We start from the raw sequence: 25,354 nt of genomic DNA on the forward strand, positions 1-25,354 counted from the left end.
ACTGACTACAGAACTTTTAACTTTAATTTAAGCGGAAACACTTTCCCCCAGCGATTCATAACGTGCTGAACTCAATTGGCAAATGCCATCATTCTGGTCTTTCTAGCTATACCACTTCCCTGGTGCCTCCTGCTTGGGTTGAGACTGTACGTGTGTAGAGTGTCAACAACAGACTAAATTATGTGGCATCTGGTATCACTGGCTGAGTAGGGTATGGTTACACCCTGGCTCTGAGGGTGGATCACCTTTATTTCATATGCAAAGCTATCCCCCATAGAAGCGGTAACTCCTACAGTAATGGTTTTCCATTTTAATTAGTCATTTTAATAATTAATCCTACTGCTTGCTTAAGTAAAATTTATTTGGAATAGAGCTACTCATCAACTGATCTGGTCAATACTGTTTTGGTCATAATTGTTGGTCCTGGCTTTCCACCCCGTAACCCAGCCAGGTAGACCTTTGGTTTGGGGACGTTGGTCTCGGCATCTTTTTTCGTCTGGCATCCAACATCTTTTGGTTGGTACGTCTGCGTCACGTTGTCCCTCCGCATGTGACTCAGGTTGGTTTGCACTGAGTGTGTGACTTTGCTCCGTAGGTTAGCCTGTAACAACCATAACACTATTTATACATTTGCTTTTTTTTATTATTATTAAAACTTTACAAAATTTGTAGCTTAGAATCTCTACATTCAAATTGATTTCCAAGTCAGATTCCTAAAATGATTTTCTAAATTCATTGATCCCTGTTGACATTCCAAAAATCCATATTTCTTTAATAAATGTTATATACATGAAGTATATAATGTACATACAGTAAGTACTCCAGATCTACTAACCAGCTGTATGGCTTTCCTCCGGAGCTCCCATTCATTCCACTCATAGGACTTAACGAGGTTTGTCTCCACCAAGTGGGTGTCTGTCTGAGTGCTGCTGTCACATTTGGAAATAGGTTTCACCAGCAGTCTCTGGCCTGACTGCATCTGTGGGGTTAGAATGGACTATCAAGCACTTATTATTATGCTCTTTGTAATGCCACAGTGAGTGACTGAATTGTTTGGTGTGGGACACACATCTTTATAGGGAACCCATGCCACCTTAACTTAACAGCTTCGGACTCATTAGAATGATTATATGACTTTTTCCGGGTTGAATAGTGGCTTCCCTCTAGCGTCTATGAGCGGAAAAACCAGCCTTGCAACTTCTGGAACAGCATGTCTATGGGCATTATGCAATTGCTGGGTATACAAAATCATTTTCATAATGAAATGCCTATCAACAGCCCGGCTTTGAGTCCCACCTGTGAGTATGGGGTGACACACGCAAACTGCTGATGGAGCTCCAGGAGCTGAATTAGCTCTGGACACTTCTTGGCTATTTCTATGATGCCCTCAATGTACTCATCTGGTTTGGAAGCAAAGCTACACGCTGCCTCCTTGGAGGAAAAGGCATAGTATTTCTCCTTGTGTTTCAGCACCCCTATCTGGGGATTCGCTGTGGATAGGAGAGAAAAGGCACTAAGAAACACAAGTTTAAGTTGAACATGATCCAAATGTCTACGGTATCTTTAAAATATACCTGGAACTACAAGTCCATCTTTTTTCACCAGTGTGTAACCACAGATGGCCTTGTATTGCAAGGGCAGTTGGTCAAAGTTAGCCGTGGTCTCGTGGAAGAACCAGTCCTGTGCTTTGTACTCCGCTGGGTTGATCTTGTCCTCTGTGGGAAGTGCAGACAACAATAAGGAGCTTGTTAAGAATAAGTGCTGAAAAGAGTAAACAATGTTTCTATGGTAACGCTCAAACAAGTCCCACACTTCACTTACAAATTCTTACAGCACCTAGCTGTACAGGTGAACAGGGAAACAAAACTGAATGCACTTTAAGTGTTACAGAGATAATCCGTGCACGAGCCGTTAAGAGTGAGCGCTTTCACACGAGCCAATGTTTCTATAGTAGCGCTCAAACAAATCCCACGCTTCAGTTACACATTCTTAAAGCACCTATCAAATAACAGCTAACGAGACCTGATATCAGGGCTAACAGGCAGAAAGCCACTTAATCTCCTGTGCCAACATGCTGCAGTTCTGGGATTTGCCATGGTGATCTCAGAGGCTTTACTGTGCTGCATAGTACCGGTGGACACACCCCACCTGCGCTCTCCCGCAGTCTGCTGTCGTCGCTCTTGACGTCCTCGCCGTCCAGAAGGGCCTCCAGCTGGCCCTCTGGCAGCAGGTGGGACTGGGCGCTCAGGAAGGGCCTCAGGCTGACCACCATGTTGTTGAGGATGCTGAGGAGGAGCATCTCGTCCTGGAAGCTGGCCCAGAGCCTGGACAGTGTGGTGAAATGAGGCTGGCGGAGAGAGGAAGAGGAAGATGAAGGTGAGCGAAGGTGGACACAGGTGGATCATCAGGCCCTGCGGCTGTGACACCAATCACGACTGCTGACCTGAAGATCGTTTCCATGCATCGTATCATTGTGCAAGAGGATATTGACAAACAACCATCTGAGCAGAGAGATGGGGAATAACATTTTAAATAATCTATGTATGTACAGTATTTAAGTATGTTTGTATGAAACACTGTAATTTCCCCTTGGGGATGAATAAAGTACTGTATCTATCTACATGTATCTATCTATCTATCTATCTATCGATCTATCTGACCCTGTTTAGTGCCTTGCTCATGGACACAATGATGGCAGCCAGCAACTGAACCCACAACCTTTCTAGCTTCTTATCCACAGCGCTAACAGTCCTCCCCACTATGGAGACACTCACAAAAACCTGTGCGGTGGGCACGGCCGTCTTGGCGTGCACTGTGGCTTTCAGCAGACTCAAGCGGGTCATCAGGTCAGTTTGCAGGGCCTCCACTTGCTTGGCACAGAGGATGGCATCAGCCTGAAGGGAAGACATAGAGATGATATCCCTCACAAAGTTCACATAAGTCATCTTTAAAAGCATACCAGTTACTATGCAACACTATTGTACATTACAAAGACCCACTTTAAATGCACCTAAAATTCAAACATATCAGATATTCACTTAAATCAGCTTTTTAACTAATAGTAAGGTATAGAGTATTTAAGCACAGAGATGGCAAATTGGTGTATTGGAGAATTATTTAACTTTATAAGTAGCTTTTACTTCACGTTTGTGACTTGAATTTTTAAAACACACTTACAATACAGAGAAAATAAACATGTCATACAGTAATAACTTGCTTAGATCTAGCCTTGTGATCACGTGTCACAAGACTTGTACGGTGCCTCTACTTACCAGGATGATTTTGAGGAAAGTCTCATGTTGCCGCACATTGTACAGGGCCTGCAGCAGCAGATCTGCCCTGACAGGGCAGTGGACTGGCCCAGCCTTGGGGTCAGTAAGCCTCTCCAGAAGGGCAGTGTATTGCCAGGCCAAGCTCTGGGATTCCCTGAGCTCCTTCTCAATGTCGATGGTGGTGGCAGGTATGGCTTCGTTTAAAATGGAGGGCACTATATTCATAATAACAAGTTGATAGATTTGGTAAAATACACCAGGTAAAGTACCAGACAAATAAATAACAGTATAGAATGAAATATGCAACTTTATTTTAGCATTTTTTATATTTTGCTGAAAAGCAACACAACAAAACAGCTATCACTTTTTACACTGATTCTAGATCTCCACAATTATGGGATGTGGGTGACTACAAAGGAGAGTTAACAAGAGATACTGAGGAGATAATAGAAGGGTTAAATATCAATACATTCAATTTGTATCTTTTCAGAGCTCTTACAGTCTTCAATGCCCTCTCCTCCCTTTCTACAGTCCTTGTTGAAGAGGCGAATCCCTGTTACTATCATGGTAAGCTCGCTCAGTTGCTGCTCCTTGTCTGCTTTGGTGAGAGACATGAAGGTCGCTAGCTCCGACTGAGGGAAGACACTCTGCAAAGCAGCTGGAAAAAAGTAGGCATAAATATTTTTTATTCAGATTGCAGCCTGCGGCAACACTGCCTGTCCGCGGAGGTTTGTGGAAATAACTGCCTCACCCGTGGCTTCCCGGACCGTGTTGATGTCCGTTGGTGACTCCAGACCAGAGCGCAGCAGCACATAACTGACTATTTTCCGGTAGAGGCCCTCCAAGTCGTCCCGATTCTTCAATCGACTGTCAGTGATCTCGCGGCCTACCGAGGCGAGCCGTGACAGAAGGACTCTGTGGTGCTCTTCCAGGAACTCACCTAAAGCCACCACGACCAACAATTCATAACTTACAAAATCACAGGCTGCGTTGACATGTTATGTAGGCTACCCCCGAGGCTGTAGGCTACATTACATTACATTACACATTTGGCTGTACGCTACTTACGCCGAGATGTGTAATTCATGTCAAAGTAGACTTGCATTTTGATGGTGTCGAGAGCAGGACTTCTCTTGTCCATAAGCTTGTCCACGCACAGCTACAGAGGACATAATACAGGCCTAAACTCTAAATAATGATTGTAGATTAATTGTAGCATGGCACATCATGTTCGACATAGCTTAACGTTAGCTTACCTCAATAAGTCTTTGTACATCCTGCTTGGTTAGGGTGCGATCAACATTAAAATGATTCCTTGGATCTAAAACAATGGCCTTCACCTTCGAAAAGCAAGGAGTCACATCACGTAATCTTACGCGGAAACACATGGCAATAATGTAGCACTAGGCTATCACTTACAGTAGATCACTTACCATAAAGGCAACTAAGGTTTCGGAAACTGTCTGTCCTTTAGTTGAACATTCTTGCATAATTTCTCGAATAATACGTCTTATAACACTCTCCGCTTGAGCACGAGCCATGGTCTGTAGTCCACGGAAACTTACACCCGCGTGTCTATTTACAAGAAAACAGATTTACTAACATTAGCTAAAAAAAAATCCACCTTTTAGCTGGCTGGGTACTTCAATGTAAACAACCAAGTTGCCATAGTAACTTTAAACTTGTAAGCCCACACGCTCACCAAAGCTGTCTCCACCAGGGGGAGATCATGTCTAGCAATTGCTGACAGACAACATACATTTTTTTCATTTGGGAAACGGTCATTGGACAGGTCCACAGTTTCAGCTGCACTGTGGGTTGCATATTGTGCGAGTCCAGTAGAAATGTTCAAAGGCACACAGTAGTATAAACCTAGTATTTATTTACCATATACAGCCATATGTATTTACAATCAGAGTAGGCTTAGATCTAGGACAATATGATTGCAGCTGTTCAAAGGGTGAAACTCACTTCAATCAGTTGGCTACTTCATTTTTAAGAGGAAACACTTATTTGGCACATATAGGCCTACAGGCAGGCTTCATTTCACAACTTCACAATAGGCCTAGTCTTTGTGATAGGCTGAAGAAAAGTATTCATATTTATCAACTGCATTGTATAAAATAGGCTATCATAGTGTTTAGGATATTACCAGAAAGGGTTGAATCATCAGTAATCAAGGATATATTATATTACATCATCATACCTTCCAATAAGACAAAAAATACAGTATATAGGCAAATGATAAAGGTTCAATCTGATCACCACCTCTGCTATGCTGTCTACACAGATACATCATTTTGTGCATTGAGTTTGGCAACTCTAGCAGTCAGTGCGCTTAGAGCTGAGTTACTCTTATACCCAAGGAAACTTGCAACTTGAGCAATGTTGCAGGGCAATGTTCACGGACAAAGAATGTAATCATCAGTAGGCCAATTTTCATGATCATCCAATCAGATCACATGGAGCTGGTTGTGCGGTTGCACAAAAAGTTGGCCCATGTATCTTCGCCTTTCGAATGCATAAACAAACAGGTGCATTCCTAAGGTATTTCCGGTGACACAGAAAACACCAAAGGTTTGAGCTTATGGTAACTTGGGGACAAACAAACAAGCAAACAATAAAAGTTTCATTTTCATTTTCGTTTCAAAGTATCTGATTTTGAACGTTTGCAACGGTAAAACCCTCTAGGAACAGACTGAAACGGCTTACATGAGTTATTCTTCCATTTGGACTTGAAGCTGCCAAATAGTCTCCATTTTAGAGAGGCCATCCACAGACTCACAGCTCTCACGTGATGACTGTCTCATCACCAGGCCGGAGAAGATGCTCCTGGGCACCGTCATGACTTCTTCCTGCTTTACCGCTCGTCTGGCCCCCAGCAATGGCATGGAGTTTAGCTCTGGGATATGCAGGACCCCAGTGCTGGGGTTCCAGTCAACTAACGTCGGACCATTTGCATCCTCTTCCTCTTCCCCATCCTCGTTCTCAACCTCATCGGTGTTGCTCTGATATGTTGACTGCCCCGGCCTGCTGATAGTCTGCGTCATGTAACTGTTATGTCCGGTGACAGGAGGCATTGGGGGCTGTGGCGGCGCGAGGGGGTCAAAGCCTCGTCCCGTTGATTCCTCTGGAGGTGAGTGGCTGACAAATCCGTAGTCCGGAGGCATCTCGTCGTCGTCGTCGTCGTACTCCGGTGGTGCTCTGTCCACTCGCTGGGCTGTATAGCTGGGCGGTTGGGACTCATCGCTGGGTTGTTGCGGTGCTGGTGGTGGAGGAGTCTTGAAAACAGGCAACTGGCTAGGAAGGAGCTTCACAATCTCCTCCTCCAGGGACTGCAGGCTGGGTTTGTGGATGTTGAGGACATCGATAACTGCCACGGGAGGTACAAAAGTTTTCTCCTCGGGCGATATGCTCTGGAAGACCAAGGAAAAATGGTCATAATCAGAACATTATGACTGAACGAATAATCGATACACACAATTGACACTTGACAAACACTCATGTAGTCAGTTCACAGTTTTATCAGCATTGTTACTAAACAATTAAATAATTTCTTTATCTGCTGCTTCATCTGAGGCTATATTTACAGCATTCATGGCATGTCCATTGAAAGGATCACTGACATCTCTGTATTTGAGATAACTAGTATTTGGCCTCTGTGTGCACTATTCTGTTCTTTTCAACAATTTAATTTTACATTTTGTATTGTTTAATATTTCTGCTATTAATTATTATTATCGCTGGATCCATCTTCCATGGCTATAATGTGTAATTTCCCCAGTGTGGGATTAAATAAAGTCTTGTCTTATCGTGTGTTCTTTGTCCTCACTCTAAAAGAGATTAAGCTAACGTTTTGAGCAATGTTTGAGCAATTTTTTGAGCAAACACTCAATGAATGGCAAGAGACGCAAGACCAGTCTAGTCAGTCTAGCGGAAATAACAATGCGGGTTGGTTGGGCCTGCAGGTGTAGGCTACAGCCGAACCCACTGAGCGCACCATCAGGTGACTCAACAACGAGATAATTTCTCATGTCAGTGATGCTGTTTTAGTCTTACCGTACAATCTGGTTGCTTCTGCTTGTTTCCAAATACGTAATGGTACACAAGACAGATGGACAATATCAGGGCAAACAAAGACACTGCTGAGGGTAGAAGACCAGCTAGAATCACCATCAACATATGCTTCTTGAAAGGATCTAAAATCATAAGAGATGAGAGTTTTTTAGAGACAGGTGTTAAAGTCAAGTTCAAGATGTCAAGTCACACACACTCAGTCCTACCTCACTTTGTGTATTCACTTAAGTAAAACCACTGAGATTGAATATTTAATATATTTCACATATATAGTAAACTAACACTAAACCAAAACCAAAACTAAACCTTGAATTGTATGGATACAAATCTCGCGATAAGAGATCCTGATAAGTCATCTTATCTTTTCCTATGTCCATTACTTCCTGTTAAAACACATTCTTTACAGTGAATGGATGGTGTTGAATGACAGGGCGTTTTTTTTCCCAGAACTGTCTCACCTGTTGGTGTTTTCTCACACTTCCATTCACTTGTGTGGGATTCAAGAGGAATGTTCTGTGAATAGGTCCCAGCAGACACGCAGTACATAGTATCATATTCCAGCGAGTCAAGTCTGTAGGACTGGTTCTTAGTAAAAATCTGCTTCTGGAACAAATAGAGGTGTATGCGACACATTTCTAAGTATCGGAAAGTGCTGTATAGAATGACAGTGTTAGGCTACAGTATTCATATACCTCACACTACTTCACAGGGTTTGCTTGAACTGTTTTGAACTGTTTTCCTCAGTGCGTCGAAACGTCAGTCTTTGGTGCACCACAATAAAAAAAGTTATTACGTAATCTGAGTGCTCCGGTCATCTCTGGGTTAGTCTATTTGAAGTAGCCCAGCCAGCGTTTCTGATCCTGTGGTCCTGAACTGTGAGCACCGACAAGGCTTGAGCGCTTCTTGAGCGTATCTTAGTTGCATGAACTTATTTCCTCCTTGACCTAATCATTATTGCCGTGCGGTTCCAAAGTCAACAAACTATAAAACCAACACATGGGGATATTTAATTTGTTCACTCACTCACTCAGACTGTAAGGTTAAATTGGATATGCGACACCATTCAAATACTACACAAGCACAGCAAGGGCACTGGTTTCTGAAAATCTGGGCTTTAAAATAGCTATGGTTTAGCCTACTACTTGCTCAAATGAGATGTGGTCTGGCAACCAAATGTTAATTTTCTCGTATTTGAAAAAAATGCCCAGATCCGTTCATTGGGCGCCACGGATGTCTATCAAATGTGTCTGTGCATAGCTCATCATCGTTTTGCTTTCCCCCCCTGTTCTGTGATTGGTCCCCTATCTCAGGCAAAAATTAGGGCGGTAGTTTCCAGACTGCCTTAGCAATGAAATTGCACGCAAGGCAGCATGGGAACACCCAGGCTATGATGAGAAGGTTTATAGTTTTTTTTATAGCATTCAACTTTGTTCTTCTTTAAAAGTCCTGGGCAAATACATGTTGGTATCAAGGTATCAAGAACTTTATGACAGTTACAGTAGTAAAGTCCCTTTATGTGCTCTTGGCAACAGCCAACACATGCTGGATCTACAACGCAACGTTTTAATGAAATGTTGTGTTAACTGCAAAAAGGGATGTGCCAAAATGACACATTATGAGTTCAGGGACTACACAATTTTGTGTTAATTTTGTGCAGCAAGAAAAAGAATCAATCAAACAAACAAAAGGTACTCCTTTTTGCAGATACACATTTTGTTTGGTTATTTGGGATAGTTGAACTCTGTTTTTCACCCAGCCAGCCACACAATTGCTATGTTGAAATGGACACAAAATGTGTAGTCCCTGAACACACTGAAAGATGTGTCATTTTAACACATCCCTTTTTGCAGTGTTTTACCAAACTAGACTTTGATAAAATGGCGTGTGAGAGGGGGGAAAACCAAGTCCTGTTGTTTGTCATCATATAACAATAATAATAATAATGTCACACCTACCGAGTGTCTGCTTGTGTTGTCATAGACAGAGATGTTGTACCATATCTCATATACATTCTTCATAGGACGCTCTTTGTTCATTTTTTTGTTCTTCCACCGCATTGGACCCCTCAAATGAATATCAAGGGAATTTCCGCTGATGTGCATATTGAATTGAGGTGGACCCAGGGCCGCTGTACACACAAATAAAGAAACAATCAAATAAATGACATTTTAAGCTACTATTTCATCTCAGCCTATAGCTTGAACATCATTATCCATTATCACATACAGTAGATCTCTGTTTCTCAAAGTCACCGGTGTTGGGATGAGAAGTAGCCTACACTCTGGGGGCATACATAGGGGCAAACACTTGGAAGCTAGGTAGAACTGATTATTTTCATAACGACAGTGCTCGTAAACACGAGAAACAGAGCTCAATGTGAAAAATCGTCGGAATTCTCCTTTAACTCGAATCCAAATGAAGAGGCCTACAGTAACTTCCTGTGTATTAGCCACACTATGAGCTTCAGCACAGTGTTTTATGCAAGTTAAAAGAAACAAAGCCATATGAATACCATATGTACTGCCCCCGTGTATTAACCTCATAGCTGAAGAAATTTTGCAAAATCAATAGATAACCTGCGGCTAATAGTTGGGAAATGACGGCACTTACTGTCCATCCGAGGTTCAAACCTCTGAGTCACTATCCAGTTTGAGGTGACCGCAGAGCCTCTCATTGCCCTCACTCTGGCGTAGTAAGTCTCGTCAAGCTTATAGGTCTGGTCGGACAAGTCACAGGAGTTCAGGAGGATCGATGTGCAATGTTCCACTGGCCTCCATAGAACCTGGCCCTGTTTCGTCTTATCTTCATCACCATAACTATAAAGGAGGAGGGTGGGTGGATTATCATTTCTAATTATTCTGTTATTACTGTATGCTCTTAAACTGTTACTTTTAATTTCATCTATTACACATGCTGTTTTTTTTTTTTTTTAATTAGCCAATATATCTTTACTTAAATTGGCTATTTTTTGTGTTGGCTTACTTGAGCTGTACCCTGTAAATCCAGAGTTCTCGCAAGAGCACAATTTGAATAGTGTCTCCAAGATATTCTGGCAGTGATCAATGATGCACATTACTTTTACCCCAGGCATAGGGGGAAACCAATCACATCGGTGTCTGATATAGGTGGGCCAGAGGCGAGCTAAACTGATGACGACAGCGCTGCAACGTTCAAAGTCAGTAAACATTGGATGCATCGAAGTCCGGAATTAGTCAGCGCAATCTTTCAGATCCTCCATCTGAAAGATTACCAGAGTCTGGATTTTCCAGGCTACTTGAGCTGCTCATTTTGAGAGGACATCTAGAGGATAAACTACTCTAAACTCCTTATAGACTCAATCATAGACTTTTTTGTAGAACAAAAAAAAACTATGATAAAGGAAGTGTCTGTAACCCCAAACACACATTCTGAATGAAGTGTTGCATGTTGCATGTTGCAGTGTGCAGCTACAGTGTGTGTGGTTGCTGCGGTGGTGTCAGGTCAGGGGAGGGGAGAGAAGGGAAGAGTTTGGGGAAGGTCCCCTGTTTTCTCACATTGCATACTCCACTGAGTAGTTGGTCCCCTCCATACCAGGACTCCACACCACAACATTCTGCAGGTTGATGGAGTTGAAACGAACTCTTTCTGGTGGATCAATGTCAATGGAATCTGTGATCGAGAGAGATAAAGACAGAGAGAGAGGGGGGGGGGGGGGGGGGGGGGGGGGGAAGAGAGAGAAATTGTATTACTTTCATCCTAATTCAGTTATTAACCATTGCCAGGTTGCAAAACAAACTGCTGACAGACGAGTTGGAGTTGCTTTGAAAAACGTTGTTTTGAAAAACAGTTTTGCTACGCTATGGCTTTTAGGTTCCATTATGTTATAGGCCTATTACCTCTAAACATGGGACAGAAACAAACAGGAAGTGTTTTGCGAGCAACAGGTGCCTCCTTTTACTGTCTATGGGTGCCTCAGATGAAGAGTTTTGAAAGCACTCAAATCACGTTTGTAACCACATTACAAATCCTGCGACTTCCTGTGTTTCTAGTTTCTTTGAGACCAAACTGTTTGAAATGTCAGATGTAAAGGTTTGACTCACATGACTGAAAACATTTCAGATGACACCATTGGGGAAAAAAGAAAGTGTTTTACAATACTAAAGGAATCACGTGACAATGAATGTAGGCTAATGAACATTTTCAGATTCATTTGCATAGCCTAATTTTATTCAGTAGCCTATTAAAATAGGCCTAATGACATTTAAGCCTTAGATCGATTAATTTAACATGTTGACTGTCGCTTTGACCGTGTAAGCTAGCCTACTAATCAATTCGGTAGATAACACGCTCACACAGAAGACGCTCTCATTGCAGTGAAATCCACAATACAAGCCAGTGCGTCAATAATTAACACACGGCTACAGACACTGGACTCGAGTGAAAAAGGCTATCCACTGTGAAAACCAACAACAGCGTCCATCTCTCCGTTTATCCTAGAACCGACATTATAGGCCTATATATAGGCTATAGGCTAGTATAGGCTATATATTGTTGAGGCTATAACTGATTTTAACTTCACGTTCAATGACAACATGACCAAAGACCTCAGCGACTTACCTGTCCTGTGTAACGCCAGGAGAGTGACCGCAAATAAAAACATGTTCCACATTTTGGATCTTCTACATCGTGATATAACAGAAGTCAATTAATCATTTAAAAAGAAAATGAATTCCTTCGAAATCTTTCTTCGTAGACAGGTTTGGTGAGCACACTGCACCATCGTGTCTTCCTGGCAGGTGAGTGTCAACTCCAGTCGTAGGACTTGAATGACAGCGTAGGGCGGAGTATCTTATCTTGAGAAGGCGTCAGGTGGAAACCCGCCCGTCTTCCGTTTACCTTCATTTTAATTTTAAAGCAGAAGGTTAGCCTAACACATTTGGATTTGTTCAGTTTCGCACTTAAGCTAAGATATTGAGTTTAATTGAAACATTGAATGTTTTATCAGTGACGAAACATGCTTTGGCAAGAATGCCCCCCCCCCCCCCCCCCCCCCCCCCCCCCCCCCAAACAATTCTTTATCTGAAAATGAAACGAATCAAAGCAGCACAGCCCAAATAATTCCCAAGACATAAAGCCTAGGCTACACTTCCTCTTATGACACCAGCCGAGGATATACCGGCCTGTTGGCATTCTGAGTTGACACAGACAACATTCTTCCAGTGCTTCAGATGATTCAGACTTGACCCATATTGAATTCGCACACAAATACAGGAGAACGGTTTTGAATATTTTGTGACAAAGAAAGAGTAATGGATGCTTAGTACATTGTGTGTGTGTGTGTGTGTGTGTGTGTGTGTGTGTGTGTGTGTGTGTGTGTGTGTGTGTGTGTGTGTGTGTGTGTGTGTGTGCGCGTGCGTGCGTGCGTGCGTGCGTGCAGGTGTGTGTGTGTGTGTGTGTGTGTGTGGCCTACTCTCCAAATGGTTGTTTTGAGTAGTTGAGAGACAGAGAATAGGCCTACACCAGTGGATGCACCAAATACAGACTTATTTACACATTCAGTCACACATACACATTTGTGCACAGTAAACAATGCTCAGCAAGATATACACATATTTAATAATAGCCTATAATAACACTTATTTCTTTGCGTAAATTACTGTATCTCAGAATTACAATGATTACAGTGATATGCCCAGACTATTAAATAATTCAGATTTTAGCCCATAGTCTTTCACATAATTGTATGCTATCATCCTTATGTTAAATTCACCTACATTTGAATGCGCACAATGTAAAAACATTCCTTGGCTGCATATACCATGCATTTACAAGCTGAAAGACAGTTCAGAGGATCTTTGGTGTGGGGAACATCGACTGATCATTAACATTAGAAAAACGTTTGAAAGTTGATCCTATCCCCCCTGTTGTGCTCCTGGACTGATTTTTTTTTTACCATTTTCTTTCTCAAAAATGTTTAATTTCTTTTTTTTAATCTGATTTGTCTGATTGTCATGAGACTCCGCAGCTTTGTTTACACCGGATATTTGAACACAAAGTACACTTTGGTCATTTTCATTCCTACATCCTTCTTACTCTGGATTAAAAGGAATAAAAGGAAAAAAAATTTAAAAAAATAAATAAATAAAACATGGCAAACACCATCATCAACTATAATTACTGCAACAGGAAGTACAGTAACTCTGGCATTTCACATAAAAGAAGTCACATGACTAGTTGGATGTAATCCATGTAAGGGTGCCAAGAGTTGACAAAGGCTTTAGGCCGAAAGGTCGTCTAATAAAAATTGGTATTGGATAAGAGCGTGCGGTCTCTTCTGTTCATCTACATTTATCCCGCGACCAGCACCTCGAAAAAACCCAGGTGTGTGCTGACTTTCCTAAAAATATGGGTGCCAGTCCCAAACGTCACCTCATAACCATTTTCTCCTTCCCCAAAGAGAGAGGTCACTTTGGCAAAGTATTGTAACAGAATTTCTTATTGTACATGTAATGATCAATACAAAAATAGACTATGTATGGACAACATAAGAATGTTATATTACATATTGTTACATAGGTTGTTACACTGCTCTTCATTTTATACACTGAAACCAAGACCCCTTAAAATAAAGTAGCCTATTACCCGGATTCCACTTGTCTCAAGTGGTTCTGTGCAGAAATGCACTGATGACCATCCACCAGACTAAAAAGGACTAGTTATGAGGGCAAAAATGAGGGCAAATTGACCAAAATGAGGACACCCCCCAAGTTCTCTTTATAGGCCTCTTCCGTGTGAGTGTGAGTGTGTGTGGGGCAGGGATGTATAGGCTACTCTCTTGTGACTCATGTTTACATTTTTTCTATGGCTGAAATTCAACCATGTTTAACTTGGCTGTGGCACACTGTAAATCATATAGCTTTTGCAATGGGCCCAGCTGACAAACCGCCAAAAAGAAGGACACTACCTATGTCTGGACAGAGGTCTAGACATCCTGAGGAAAGCTCACCTTAGGCCTAGACTAAAGGCAGAGGAATGCATTCAGAGCACAGGGGTTTACTGTTGTTATGAGGGCCGCGTTTGCCAGATTCGTAAAGAAGCTCTAAAGTGCTAAGAACTTCTTAGGAGCCCTCTAAGAACGTTCTAAGAAGGCTCCTAAGAAATTCTTAGCAGAAATCTGGGAAACGCAGCCCATGATTTTGATGATTCATTTTCACCAGACATGCTAATACCCAAGGCCAACTGGAAATGTGTGTGGGTTAGTTATGACATCACATTTCCCTGACAGGAACAACTCTGCTGACTCTGCACCACCTTGCCTATAGTCATCAATGGCCGTTGACATGGCCGAGTGGATACAATTTCATAACTATCGTTTTGAAAAAGCACTCCATCAACACACATCTCATTCCCAATTCTGAGTATCAAAATATCATATGTACAGGAATTCTCACATACTTTCTCTATACGCTTCTTTTAGAAAGTGTTTTGTGTCTGAAGTGAAAGTAGATGTAAGTCTTAGACAGAAGCGAACAACAACGATAACATCAACAACCATCTGCAAATCTGACACGATCTCACCTAATCTGACCCAGCTCTCTGAAATGTAAGGTGATTGATTGATTGATTGACTGATTGATTGATTAATTGAATTATTTAAATGATTGGCGATCTGCCTTGGTTCCCCTGTCTTCTTGTTGCTTCGTCTTGCTGTCAGGTTAGCAGAGCACCTGCTGTTTCTACTCTGACCTGCAGATGATGCCACTGTTCAGTAGGCCTATATGTCACAGTGTGTTCAGGCTACTTCTGCAGGAAAGGAAGGAAACACAATCTATTTATGCCTTCTCACAAATGTTATGGGTTATTTTCTTCCTGTATCAGGGTCTTCCTGTATGTATGTGATTGTTGTTCACAGAGAATGCAATTTGCAGCCCAATAATTTCCCCTTTAGAGGGACAATGAGTCAGGGCTGTAGTACTCGAGTCCGGACTCGGACTCGAGTCCGGACTCGAGTCCGGTTTTTTATGGTCTCGGACTTGTCTCGGACTCGCTGGTATCTGACTTGGACTTGTCTCGGTCTCGGCCACTGGTCTTGCCAAATATGGTTCTTGGTCTTGACCGAGTCCAGGCATCTTTCTTATGTTATAATATTCAAGGGAAGTAGGAGTACACTCTGTAATACTGGTCATTCTTGTCTTTGTCTGGAGTGAAGCTATTGTAATTTAGTTGCTCAAATGCTCAGTACTAGTACCTAGCAGTGGTAATAGTAGTGGATTGGTGTTTGTATCAGTTGTAACTAAGGTATCAGCTTATATCATTCTGTTTTCTTTAAATTAGATTATGTGTTATTAAGGGAAATGGTTATACTTACAAATCCTGGGTGGGTATTTAGATCAGCAAAATTAATAATAACCCAAAATTATTGTCTTTATACTGTCATGCATGCAAGTTATTTTTTTCTGTCCTGGACTCGGTCTTGACTCGGACTCGAGTCTTTTGGACTCGGTCTGTCTTGGACTTGAACCTCTTTGGACTCGGTCTTGACTTGGTCTCGACCGGTCCTGGTCTTGGACTTGTCTTGGACTCGACAAAGGTGGTCTTGACTACAGCCCTGCAATGAGTTTATCTTATCTTAGCTTCTCTTATCTTAAGTGACGAACAAATAGAGTAGAAGACAAGATGTGAAGCACATGATCACTAGTTCACATGGAAGGTGTTCTTTCTTTGGCATAATGATTGATATCAACAGCTAAAAATAAAGAAAGCTTAACATGTCATGATAAAAGCTGTTTTAAAAAAAACTGCAGATCAAGCTGAACGTATGTACATCTTGGGCATTTGTTCTCCTGACATGGGTTTGTGTCATGCACCCATTTCATCATTTCATGAGAAGTGTGATAAAATTGAGGCTTCAAGTTCCCATGCATTCACTCCTTATTTCTCTTCTGTTGAACTCAGCGGCTACTGTTGGGATTGCAGCAACAGGATGCAAATAACCATGCCAACGGTTAGAGAGAATCCACTCACCACTGCACACCTCTGCACACCAACTGACTGATTAGCTGTGTGTTATTGAGGTTTTTGCTCTGTAAACACAAACATTGTGACAGAGAATGTTGCTTTCCTTATGAACTGATCTAAGACCAATTAAATGTAATATATTTTCCTCTGTGTTACAATGACCTCATTTGGGATTACCAAACATTTCCAGTTTAATGGCAATAAGCATCAGATTAGTCTGTTACAGACAAAGAGCTGAGACCACCAATATTAACACCCAATATTTAGATGTACTTACATGTTTTCAGATTAAATGGCTTTATTTTGGAATATGACAGACACTAAAGAAGTGTGTGTGTCTGTCTGTATGTGTGTGTGTGTGTGTGTGTGTGTGTGTGTGTGTGTGTGTGTGTGTGTGTACATATCTACAGTACCTTTTCTTCCTGCTCAAAATATTTTCTTTGACTCTGCAGAGACATGTCATGGCTAAAATCAGATTATGGCTAAAATAGTATTTTAGTGTCACTGGTGAACTTGTGTCACTGGTGCTCATCTTGCACAATTGTGCTTCCCTTTTCAGTTCCTTTTATCCTCTTTCATCTGCCACCATCACCACCACTGAGTCAGGCATTGGCGTAAATGGTGATCTTTTATAGCTTATGTCCCCACTTATTATTTCCTCATGAGCCATCTCTGTGTTGGTTTTGTCTGTGACCCCCGTTGAGACCTTATTTCTCTTCTGTTGTAAACAGCTGCTACTGTTATTATTGTAAGAGGATGCAAGTAACCATGCCAGGACTGTGACATCAGCATTTTCAAAAATATATGTTTTGCCTGTCCACATGGAAGAAATCCTACTTAGCGCTCTAAGATCTTTGCTTGACACCTACTGGATCCTCACTGCATGGGGCCTGTGGTGGCCAAAAGCCCCTCAAGTGTGCAGAGCGACAGTGTGCTGCTCTCCACCACCCTGTTATCTGATCTGCACCCCCCTTCACACCCTCCATGTCCAGACAAAGCACACAGCAGAGTTTAGATTGGTTATATTTATAGAAAGTTATAAAGCAAATAAATATAATAAAACACTACATTTTACTCTTGCACTCTCCTCTCTTCACACATAGACTAGAATTTAGATTTTTTTTTTACAAGATATAATGCTATAGGAAATGAATACAGTGAAACATTCAGGTTTTTTTTTACTTTCACAAGCATGTACAGAGCTCCGTCAATTGATATATAAGTACAAAAGCAGAGTAAAATGATGAATGCCCTTGACAATAATTCTTGACACAGACTGTAAAACTGACTAAAAACAGACTGTTGAATGGAAGCACTACATGTACTTCACACATATTTTGCTACATACAGTAATTGGGTTTTTATCTGATGGCAAAAGTAGCAAATCTGTCTCTTCACATACCTCCTTACTGACCCTAGTTAGATTGTTTGTTTCAAACAGGATTGCAATGATCTCAGCAATTTAAATATATCAGTTTTTGTTCTTAGAAAACAAAAATCAAAGTCATAAAGTTATGGCTGTAAGCAGGTCTAAATCGACCCCTCATCCTCTTAGTGCATTTCGGGTTCACACTCATCCTTAACAGCATCAGTAAAACATATAACTGTAACATGTTACGTAACATCACACAGTTAAAGACACAAATGTAACAGCCAAGAAGACCCACAAGTCTAGATGAAAATCTAACCCCACGGTTAGAGTGACCAAAATGATCATGGTAATTATTCTGTATTATCGCGGTATCGCTAGATGGAGCGTTGTAGGCGCCAGCAAACACCAAGTCACAACGAACACATTTACAAATAACAATTGTTTTGCAGCATGCAGCGGCGCAGCGAGAGGTTAGGTGGCTTCAGCTTCAGCTGTGGACTGGTTGGGGATCGAACCGGCAACCCTCCGGTTACAAGCTCGAAGCCCTAACCAGTAGGCCACGGCTGCCCAACAAATGTCACACAAGACAAAAGATGCCGGACGGAGCATAAGCATACCCCTGACTTCAAAACAAGATGAACTTCAACAACAAACACATTCACAAATAATAACATAAAAAAGAAACTATACACCAAGATTCCACTGAGACATTCTGTACATGAATAACATTGTAGGAAAATATGTATTTACACAACTGCACTATCTGAGTGTTCAGATAGTCTTGATGGTGGAATACTCTGTCTCATGTTGGAATGTGGGTTTATCAGAGCTTTTCCTGGTGTCTGCTTTGATGGTAATTTCCGCATAGGTGATGCCCTGGTCTCCCTGTAAGTGCAACACATCTTCAGGACACACATCATTAAATCCAGTATGCTGTTTTAATATGCATGATTAGAGGCAACACTGAGGGATCATTAGCTCGTGTGGTTTAATGATAGTTATTTCAATAATGTATTTATTTTCTACTACTGTTGTGTTTTGTCTGCGTAATATGGGCTAAAACAAGATAACATTGGACAGATACTGAATATTGTGACATAATAACACAGCAGTGTATTTATGGACGAATACATTTACATGCAGATCATTACACACAAACAAATATGTAAAGGTCTAAATTGCCCAGACTTTTTTCACTCTTTTCATTTGTTGGCAGCCGGAAACCATACATTTCTCAATACTTACCGGAGCCTGTTTTGATTGTCCTGATGTTTTCCTCTTGTCTTCAGTTTTTTCCTTTGGTACATTTGCGCTCACATTCTCAAACCTCATATTTGCCCTTTGCTCTGAAATGATAATAATCATCATGTTGACATTTTAGCATCTGAATATGTCATGACTTTTTAAACCTTCTAATAAAAGAGCATGTTGTAATGGAGGCCTAAACCTTGTCCTTCTGTGTCTTTTCTATTTATGTACACAGTTTTGTTGTTGTTTTGTTTATTTAAGTTTAAAATAAATTGTATAGAACCCATAACTTTCATAAAATTAAGAATCTTGTCTGTTGTGCACCAGTAAAATTCACATCTTATCGTTACTTACTTGCTTTTCTTCTCCAGAGAAATAGTAGAAATGCACACAGAGCCACAGCTACAGTCCCAATCACAGCACCTATCAAGCCCACAGGGTGAGAGCCATCTTGACCTGAGCAGCACAGACATAGAAATAATATTAGCTTTTTGTGAGTGATTGACTTCAAAATGCTTCTTAAACCGCAATGTTATTAAATTAGAAAACAGATCAAAGCCCCTTTAGGTCCATATAATATGCATATCATTGGAAAAAAAAGTGTGTTTTTATCTCGGTAAAATGGAAAAGCTTGATATGCGAGTGCAGCATGATATAGAAAAATCCCTGCTTTTAAATTACTCCCAACAATGATGTATCCTGTACATGTGAATGGTTACGAAAAGTATGATTTTCATCAGTGCTAACCAAGATTGATGGTGTAGTCCACAGTGGCTTTGAGTTCTCCCTTCCATGTCACTTTACACTGCAGCTTCCTATTGTTGTCCTCTTTTGTCAGTGTTCGTGTCGGTGAGATTTCATATGGATTCGCTTTCTTGACCTGTTGTTGGTCAAAGCCAATCCACACTAGCTTTGGGCCACCATGTTCATCCTGGCTTTCCTTATGGGCGGCCAGCTTGCAGTAGAAAGTCACATTGGTGTCAGCCTTCATCTGTGATGCTGGAATTGAGGAGGAAACTAAGAAAGAAATTTGCATTACAGGTTGCAGGCTTTTATACTTCATACAGTAGCATAACGCTACACTGAGTAAAGAAAGCTCACCTGACAGTACAGAGAGATAAACAAGATCATCTACTCCATTTTGATCTCCATCATCTGTCAGGTACTGTCGGCAGAGGTACTCTCCCGCATCCTGAGAGGTGACGTTAATAATTTTCAGAGAACAGTCAGGCTCTAGCTTCAGTCTGTCTGTTCTGTTTGTGACCTTAAAGTTGATCTTCCCACGGCTGACCTCTTCAGCAGTGTTTTTGGATCCAGCGATCATAGAGACCCATGTAGTTGAAGAGCAGTCGTCAACAGCTACATTGTTACATGGTATTTTCACATCATCTCTTTCCTTTGAATACACAACATGTTTGACTCCACATTTACCTGATAAAAACACACATGCAATAACAGATTGATTCTCACTTTATAACGAATGACACTTCGTTATAAAGTGTCTGTGTTGTCTAAGTAAAGAGATAACTTAGACAACAACTTGAAATAACAATGCTCCTTTCCAAGTGTCTCATCATCACTGACTCCCCCTTCTAAAGTGCTGTTTTCAGATCTCCCCTCCCCATACACACATAGGTTCTACTTCCCTTACTTATTCATGCTTTACTGCATAGGTGTGTGTGTGTGTGTGTCATTTTATTTATTTGATTTTATACATGTAACAGAAATTGCTTATACCGGTACAGACATATTAACTTTTATCAATTTACTTCTTACTCAGGCTAGAAATTCACATTCTGTTACTCACAAGTATTCATATTCACACACACCCACGCTCACAATTATTCATATGCTCACACGCATTCACCCATATATAGAACACTCACACTCCAAGTATACTCCATACAGTACATACACCTGCTGGATGCCCATACCACACCTGGTCACACGCCCCTACATTCACACACTGTTCTCCATAAGGTTATTCTGTGTGGTCTTTATAACTTGCTCAACATTTTATTACAAAGATTCATAATCAACTAACATATTAAATTGTCCTTTTAATTTTTGTCCTCAGTTTACAGAACGCTTTTGCACACCTCTTATGTAGGGACAGGTGCGTTGGAATAGGTTACCCAGTTTAACTTGTGAAAGAGAATTTCTGTCCTCACACATTGCGTTTTATTAGTCAAATAATATTTAATCACTCCCTTCCATGCCTGCATAGCATACCATACTGTACCTTACTTAAACACTTATATAATAACCATACAATAAGAAACTGTGTGTCTCACCTGGTTGTGAATGAGTGAGGCAGAGAAGCAGCACTAAAGCAAGTCGGACTGCTGTCATGTTTGGTCCTCTTGAGTTTGTCTTGTGAACTGAGTTCAGTATTCAAGTGAGGCTCACAGCTTCCTCAATTCTACAGTGTCATCCCAGCCAGTTGACATAATTTGTATAAAACGTAACTCTCTTGTAGGAGCACAATGAGTTCAGAAGGTTGACAGGATGACCTACGTTTGAAAGTGACTGAAATTAAACTAACAAGCCCACTACTGACTATCTAGGGAGGAGGACAGTAAGCCCTGATCCCTAAAACAGTTTTCCTGTGTCCCTAGAGTAGTCACAACTTCTTAGTCAACACTTCCTCTAAACATTTGTGTGAGTTAAGTTCTAGGTCTAACTGCATGTGTCAATGTTGAAATTAGTTAGTCCGCAGACTAACACAAGTGGTCTCTTGAAGTATTTTGAGGAAATGACACACAAACACCACATGCATGCATGTGTGTGCGTGTGTGTGTGTGTGTGTGTGTGTGTGTGTGTGTGTGTGTGTTGGGCTGAGAAAGAGAGGCATATAGAACTGTGGGAAAAGAGAAGTGGTAAGAATAAGATGAAAAAATATAAAAACCTGTAGCCTATAGTGTAAATATATTTAAATTGGCCTACACCACTCTGTTTTCATGCTGGTCATGGTGGTACTTGGAGAGTCAGTTATTCTCAAAGGTGGTACTCATTGTGAAAAGTTTGAGAACCACTGTTCAACATGAAAACTCACCGGATTTCTCGGTTGAGGAGGAAGCAGCACAGTGATAAACATGCCCCTGACCCAACTTTTTTAAAAAAACCTGTTGCTGCCATTAAATTCAAAATGAACATACAGTAGGCTACATTCTTGGTTCTGTCACAATTAACACACATTTCTTTTGACCCCAAAGAAGTTTAGCTGTGGTTTGGTGTCTATGATGCCATAAAGTCAGACTTGCATAATTGTTTTTCTTTGTAAAAGGGAAACGGTCAACAGAACAAACTCGAGGGTTTAAGAAGAGACCTTGTAATGGGAAGACTCACAGCACTCAAATATTCTCCCATGTCTAGGAAGTTCGTTTGTAACTCAAGCATGGCAATCAACACATTCTGCTCCCTCTGCCGCCAAAAGTTGACATGTGAATGCATCGTGCCAATCATGTGGTATTTTATGAATACTTTGTGATCTTGCAGTTGGAGCGAGCTTACAGTTTTTTTCAATTGCTTACACACATTTTCAAAGCTCTGTCATGTTGTCAGTATAACAGTGTACTCTGGAGGAATGTTCTGATGTAAACTATGGCTAAAATTTGTATGACATTTTTTGTAAATTGTAGGTTACACCTTAGTGTATGTGGGAGTTTGAGCGACAATATTCACATTTACGCTTTAACTGTTTTTTTACTGTAATTTGTTGACAGACCCTGTCATTGTGCTACAGAAAGGAAAAGACAGCACTGCATAATATACATAAAGGGAAAGAAATTAAATAAAGTAGAAATTGTATCTCGTTAGGGAAAACTGTAAATGCAGTGTTGTAATTACAGTGCAGACTGCCTACACTTCCTGATGTTCCTGTCTTTTGGGCCACAAATTCTCATATGACAACATGTTCAACCATTTTGTAAAGACTTATACTATGAACTAGTGCCTAAATGTTGTGGGAGGGTGAGGCGATTCAGCTGAGAATTGCACATGATAATTTGCATGGATGTATCAAAACATTTGCAACTTGATCAAAGGAATGAGAAACTGCTTTTTTGATGTACACAAGTGACACAATGATCAGAAGATTGAACAGGTAGTTCTGTAATCTTCCTCGTCCAGACATTACAGTTTTTGTCTTTTTCTGTTTTGGGTCAATGCAATAAAAAAAAAAAAAAACCCTCTAAGCCAGACAGGAATTGGCTGTGGTTGGCCCAATTTACCCAACATCACGTGGATCAGTTATTCAATTGTTTGTTTGTTTGTTTATCAGCTGAGATATATTGTTTTTGAACTGATATCATTGCAGAAGCAGACGTTTTTATACTGTATCTAAGGTTTGGAATAATTGTGTTTGCTATTGTGGGATGTTGTGTGTTAACATTCGTAAATAATAGAAAAACGATCCATACTTTTGTTAAGAGGTATAGCTTGTCTGTTAAGTAAATGTAAGCATTGTGGAAATGTGTTCACTGACTGCATATTGTATGAAAAGGACATGAAATGTATGTATATGAATAGTATGGCCACAAAAGGCTGATGCTGTGCTAATTGTGTTAAGAGTTTTGAAAATGTGACAACTGTTGACCCTCTGTATGGGAGTGCAGACTTACAGGAGCTGTGGGACATTCGCTTTTCAACAGTTTATCCCAGCTTTGAAGACATCTTTTACAGCATAGTCATGTGGGACAATATTTGTTTCACACCAGCCCTGCTTTCATACATTTACATTACAAACAGACTTTCCATGAAATATGCTAAATTCAAGGATGCAGTCTGATTGACCACAACAAAGACGTACATTTCTGTCAGAGCACAAACCATGGGCCAATTTATGGTGCCTAATCAGGATATTTGAGTTGTCAAAATTAGAGCCACAAACATACTGTAGCACAACATCTTTTTTGTATTGTTCCTCAGTTGAGGAACCTTGCCCTTAGTTCTGCTACCCTAGGTGTTTCCTTTAGCCTACTTGGCCAACGTCTATTTCGCAGATTGTTGTTTGGGTAAAGGTGTACATCTTGTGAAGTACTTTGTTGTAGGACGTACCGAACACAACCATAACAATAACCATACATTAACAAACTGTGTGTCTCACCTGGTAGTGGATGATTGAGGCAGAGAAGCAGCACTAAAGTCAGACTGCTGTCATGTTTGGTCCTCTTGAGTTTGTCTTGTGAACCGAGTTCAGTATTCAAGTGAGGGTCAGGTCTAGGCAGATTAGTTATCTTGAAGACCTTTGAGGAAATGACACACAAACACCACATGCATGCATGCGTGTGTGTGTGTGTGTGTGTGTGTGTGTGTGTGTGTGTGTGTGTGTGTGTGTTGGACTGAGAACCGTGAAAAAGCAGAAGTGGTAAGAGGGTCTCACTGACAGAAAACTTGGAGCAAAACTCTGATAAACTAGAGGTACTGCCAAGGTACTACTACATTAATCATATCTGTTAACAACATGTGTCTTATAAATGTGGTGTGTAATACAGATTAAATCAAATAATTGAGGTAGAGGTTATATGTGTATGTATGTGTGAATGCATGTGTGTGTGTGCGTGCGTGCGTGCGTGCGTGTGTGAGAGAGAGAGCTGGAGAGCACGTTGTATAAACATTCATGTACTAATTCATCAGTATTTGCAGTGGCTGTGTTTTACTTGTTCTCCAGTGTTTGTTCATCCCTTGTGGATGAACAGTTAGTTACAAGCACGATGTCGGCCTATTTAGTATCATAAATTCTCTAAATTGACCGTGTTTGATGGTTGGGAATGGATGTCAGTCTTTGAGTTGTGTGTTCAATTATAAATCCACAATTCATCTTATTTCTTGAACTGAACAATCAGATTTATTCTCCAGTATTCTTAAGTTCATTATTTATGAAGACTTCAGCGGATGTTGCATTAAATCCTCATGTCACATCATGGGGTCAGAGGTCATCATATGTAGTGTTGTTTTTGGCGGCCTGTTTTGGTTCTAGTCTTTGTGTCAAGCTGTCATTTTAGTTTTTATCAGTTTTAGTCACGTTCATACTCTTTTAGTCTAGTCAAGTTTTAGTCGACTAAAAGTATGAGCATTTTAGTCTTATTTTCGTCTAGTTTTAGTTGACGAAAACTAATGACTTTTAGTCTTGGATTTTAGCATCTTTTTATTAATGCAATATTAATTAATTAATGAATATTTTAAGGGGTTGTTCCTCCATAGACTGGGTAAGACTGTTTTTAGTGGCAGGCACTATAGCACCAGCGAACTCTGAAACTATAGGACTGGATGAAATGTGCAGATAACGGTCTCCACTGATAAATATCACACTGGCTAACCTGGAAATGAGGTCCTATGTCCAAAATTCTGAACTACCCCTTTAATAGGAAATTATACATTTTGGTTA

At 40.8% G+C, this 25,354-nt stretch overlaps 3 protein-coding genes across 5 annotated transcripts; all 3 read right to left on the minus strand.

The window, feature by feature from the left end:
- Positions 1 to 340: 340 nt before the first annotated feature.
- Positions 341 to 4,902, minus strand: cfap206 (cilia and flagella associated protein 206). Its single transcript, XM_062550866.1, has 12 exons — positions 4,706 to 4,902; positions 4,529 to 4,612; positions 4,341 to 4,431; positions 4,024 to 4,212; positions 3,772 to 3,930; positions 3,273 to 3,487; positions 2,775 to 2,894; positions 2,149 to 2,347; positions 1,575 to 1,715; positions 1,297 to 1,490; positions 836 to 979; positions 341 to 601 (listed from the first exon to the last, which is right to left on the minus strand). Exons 1-12 carry the CDS (start codon positions 4,811 to 4,813, stop codon positions 374 to 376), a joined length of 1,872 nt encoding a protein of 623 aa, XP_062406850.1. The 5' UTR covers positions 4,814 to 4,902; the 3' UTR covers positions 341 to 373.
- A 232-nt stretch (positions 4,903 to 5,134) lies between these two features.
- On the minus strand, positions 5,135 to 12,165 carry il20ra (interleukin 20 receptor, alpha). 2 transcript variants are annotated; one of them, XM_062550999.1, is made up of 7 exons: positions 11,946 to 12,165; positions 10,883 to 10,997; positions 9,960 to 10,165; positions 9,305 to 9,477; positions 7,808 to 7,949; positions 7,332 to 7,471; positions 5,135 to 6,688 (listed from the first exon to the last, which is right to left on the minus strand). In XM_062550999.1, exons 1-7 carry the CDS (start codon positions 11,995 to 11,997, stop codon positions 5,990 to 5,992), a joined length of 1,527 nt encoding a protein of 508 aa, XP_062406983.1. In that variant the 5' UTR covers positions 11,998 to 12,165; the 3' UTR covers positions 5,135 to 5,989. The 2 variants fall into 2 exon arrangements, with proteins under 2 accessions (XP_062406983.1, XP_062406982.1); XM_062550998.1 differs by having other exon boundaries at positions 7,808 to 7,952; positions 11,946 to 12,164.
- A 5,201-nt stretch (positions 12,166 to 17,366) lies between these two features.
- Positions 17,367 to 21,602, minus strand: LOC134097755 (uncharacterized). 2 transcript variants are annotated; one of them, XM_062550703.1, is made up of 7 exons: positions 21,261 to 21,602; positions 20,258 to 20,397; positions 20,068 to 20,158; positions 19,714 to 19,983; positions 19,321 to 19,422; positions 18,964 to 19,064; positions 17,367 to 18,603 (listed from the first exon to the last, which is right to left on the minus strand). In XM_062550703.1, the coding sequence occupies exons 1-7, from the start codon at positions 21,316 to 21,318 to the stop codon at positions 18,490 to 18,492; spliced, it is 876 nt and encodes a 291-aa protein (XP_062406687.1). In that variant the 5' UTR covers positions 21,319 to 21,602; the 3' UTR covers positions 17,367 to 18,489. The 2 variants fall into 2 exon arrangements, with proteins under 2 accessions (XP_062406687.1, XP_062406686.1); XM_062550702.1 differs by having other exon boundaries at positions 20,068 to 20,397.
- Between the last annotated feature and the right edge of the window lie 3,752 nt (positions 21,603 to 25,354).

Source organism: Sardina pilchardus, chromosome 12 (assembly GCF_963854185.1).
Source record: "Sardina pilchardus chromosome 12, fSarPil1.1, whole genome shotgun sequence".
NCBI lineage: Eukaryota > Metazoa > Chordata > Actinopteri > Clupeiformes > Clupeidae > Sardina > Sardina pilchardus.

What these genes read in the sequence shown, in the direction of transcription:
- cfap206 (XM_062550866.1), bottom strand. Translation starts at nt 4,813, where the DNA reads ATGGCTCGTGCTCAAGCGGAGAGTGTTATAAGACGTATTATTCGAGAA. An exon ending in AGGAGAGGGCATTGAAGACT is followed by an intron (nt 3,488 to 3,771) that starts GTAAGAGCTCTG and finishes TTATGAATATAG; the next exon opens with TGCCCTCCATTTTAAACGAA. An exon ending in TGCCCACCGCACAGGTTTTT is followed by an intron (nt 2,348 to 2,774) that starts GTGAGTGTCTCC and finishes TCTCTCCGCCAG; the next exon opens with CCTCATTTCACCACACTGTC.
- il20ra (XM_062550998.1), bottom strand. Translation starts at nt 11,997, where the DNA reads ATGTGGAACATGTTTTTATTTGCGGTCACTCTCCTGGCGTTACACAGG. An exon ending in ACAACACAAGCAGACACTCG is followed by an intron (nt 7,953 to 9,304) that starts GTAGGTGTGACA and finishes TATTTGTTCCAG; the next exon opens with AAGCAGATTTTTACTAAGAA. An exon ending in GTGTGAGAAAACACCAACAG is followed by an intron (nt 7,472 to 7,807) that starts GTGAGACAGTTC and finishes TTATGATTTTAG; the next exon opens with ATCCTTTCAAGAAGCATATG.
- LOC134097755 (XM_062550702.1), bottom strand. Translation starts at nt 21,318, where the DNA reads ATGACAGCAGTCCGACTTGCTTTAGTGCTGCTTCTCTGCCTCACTCAT. An exon ending in CCTCACTCATTCACAACCAG is followed by an intron (nt 20,398 to 21,260) that starts GTGAGACACACA and finishes TGTTTTTATCAG; the next exon opens with GTAAATGTGGAGTCAAACAT. An exon ending in TCTCTGGAGAAGAAAAGCAA is followed by an intron (nt 19,065 to 19,320) that starts GTAAGTAACGAT and finishes TTATCATTTCAG; the next exon opens with AGCAAAGGGCAAATATGAGG.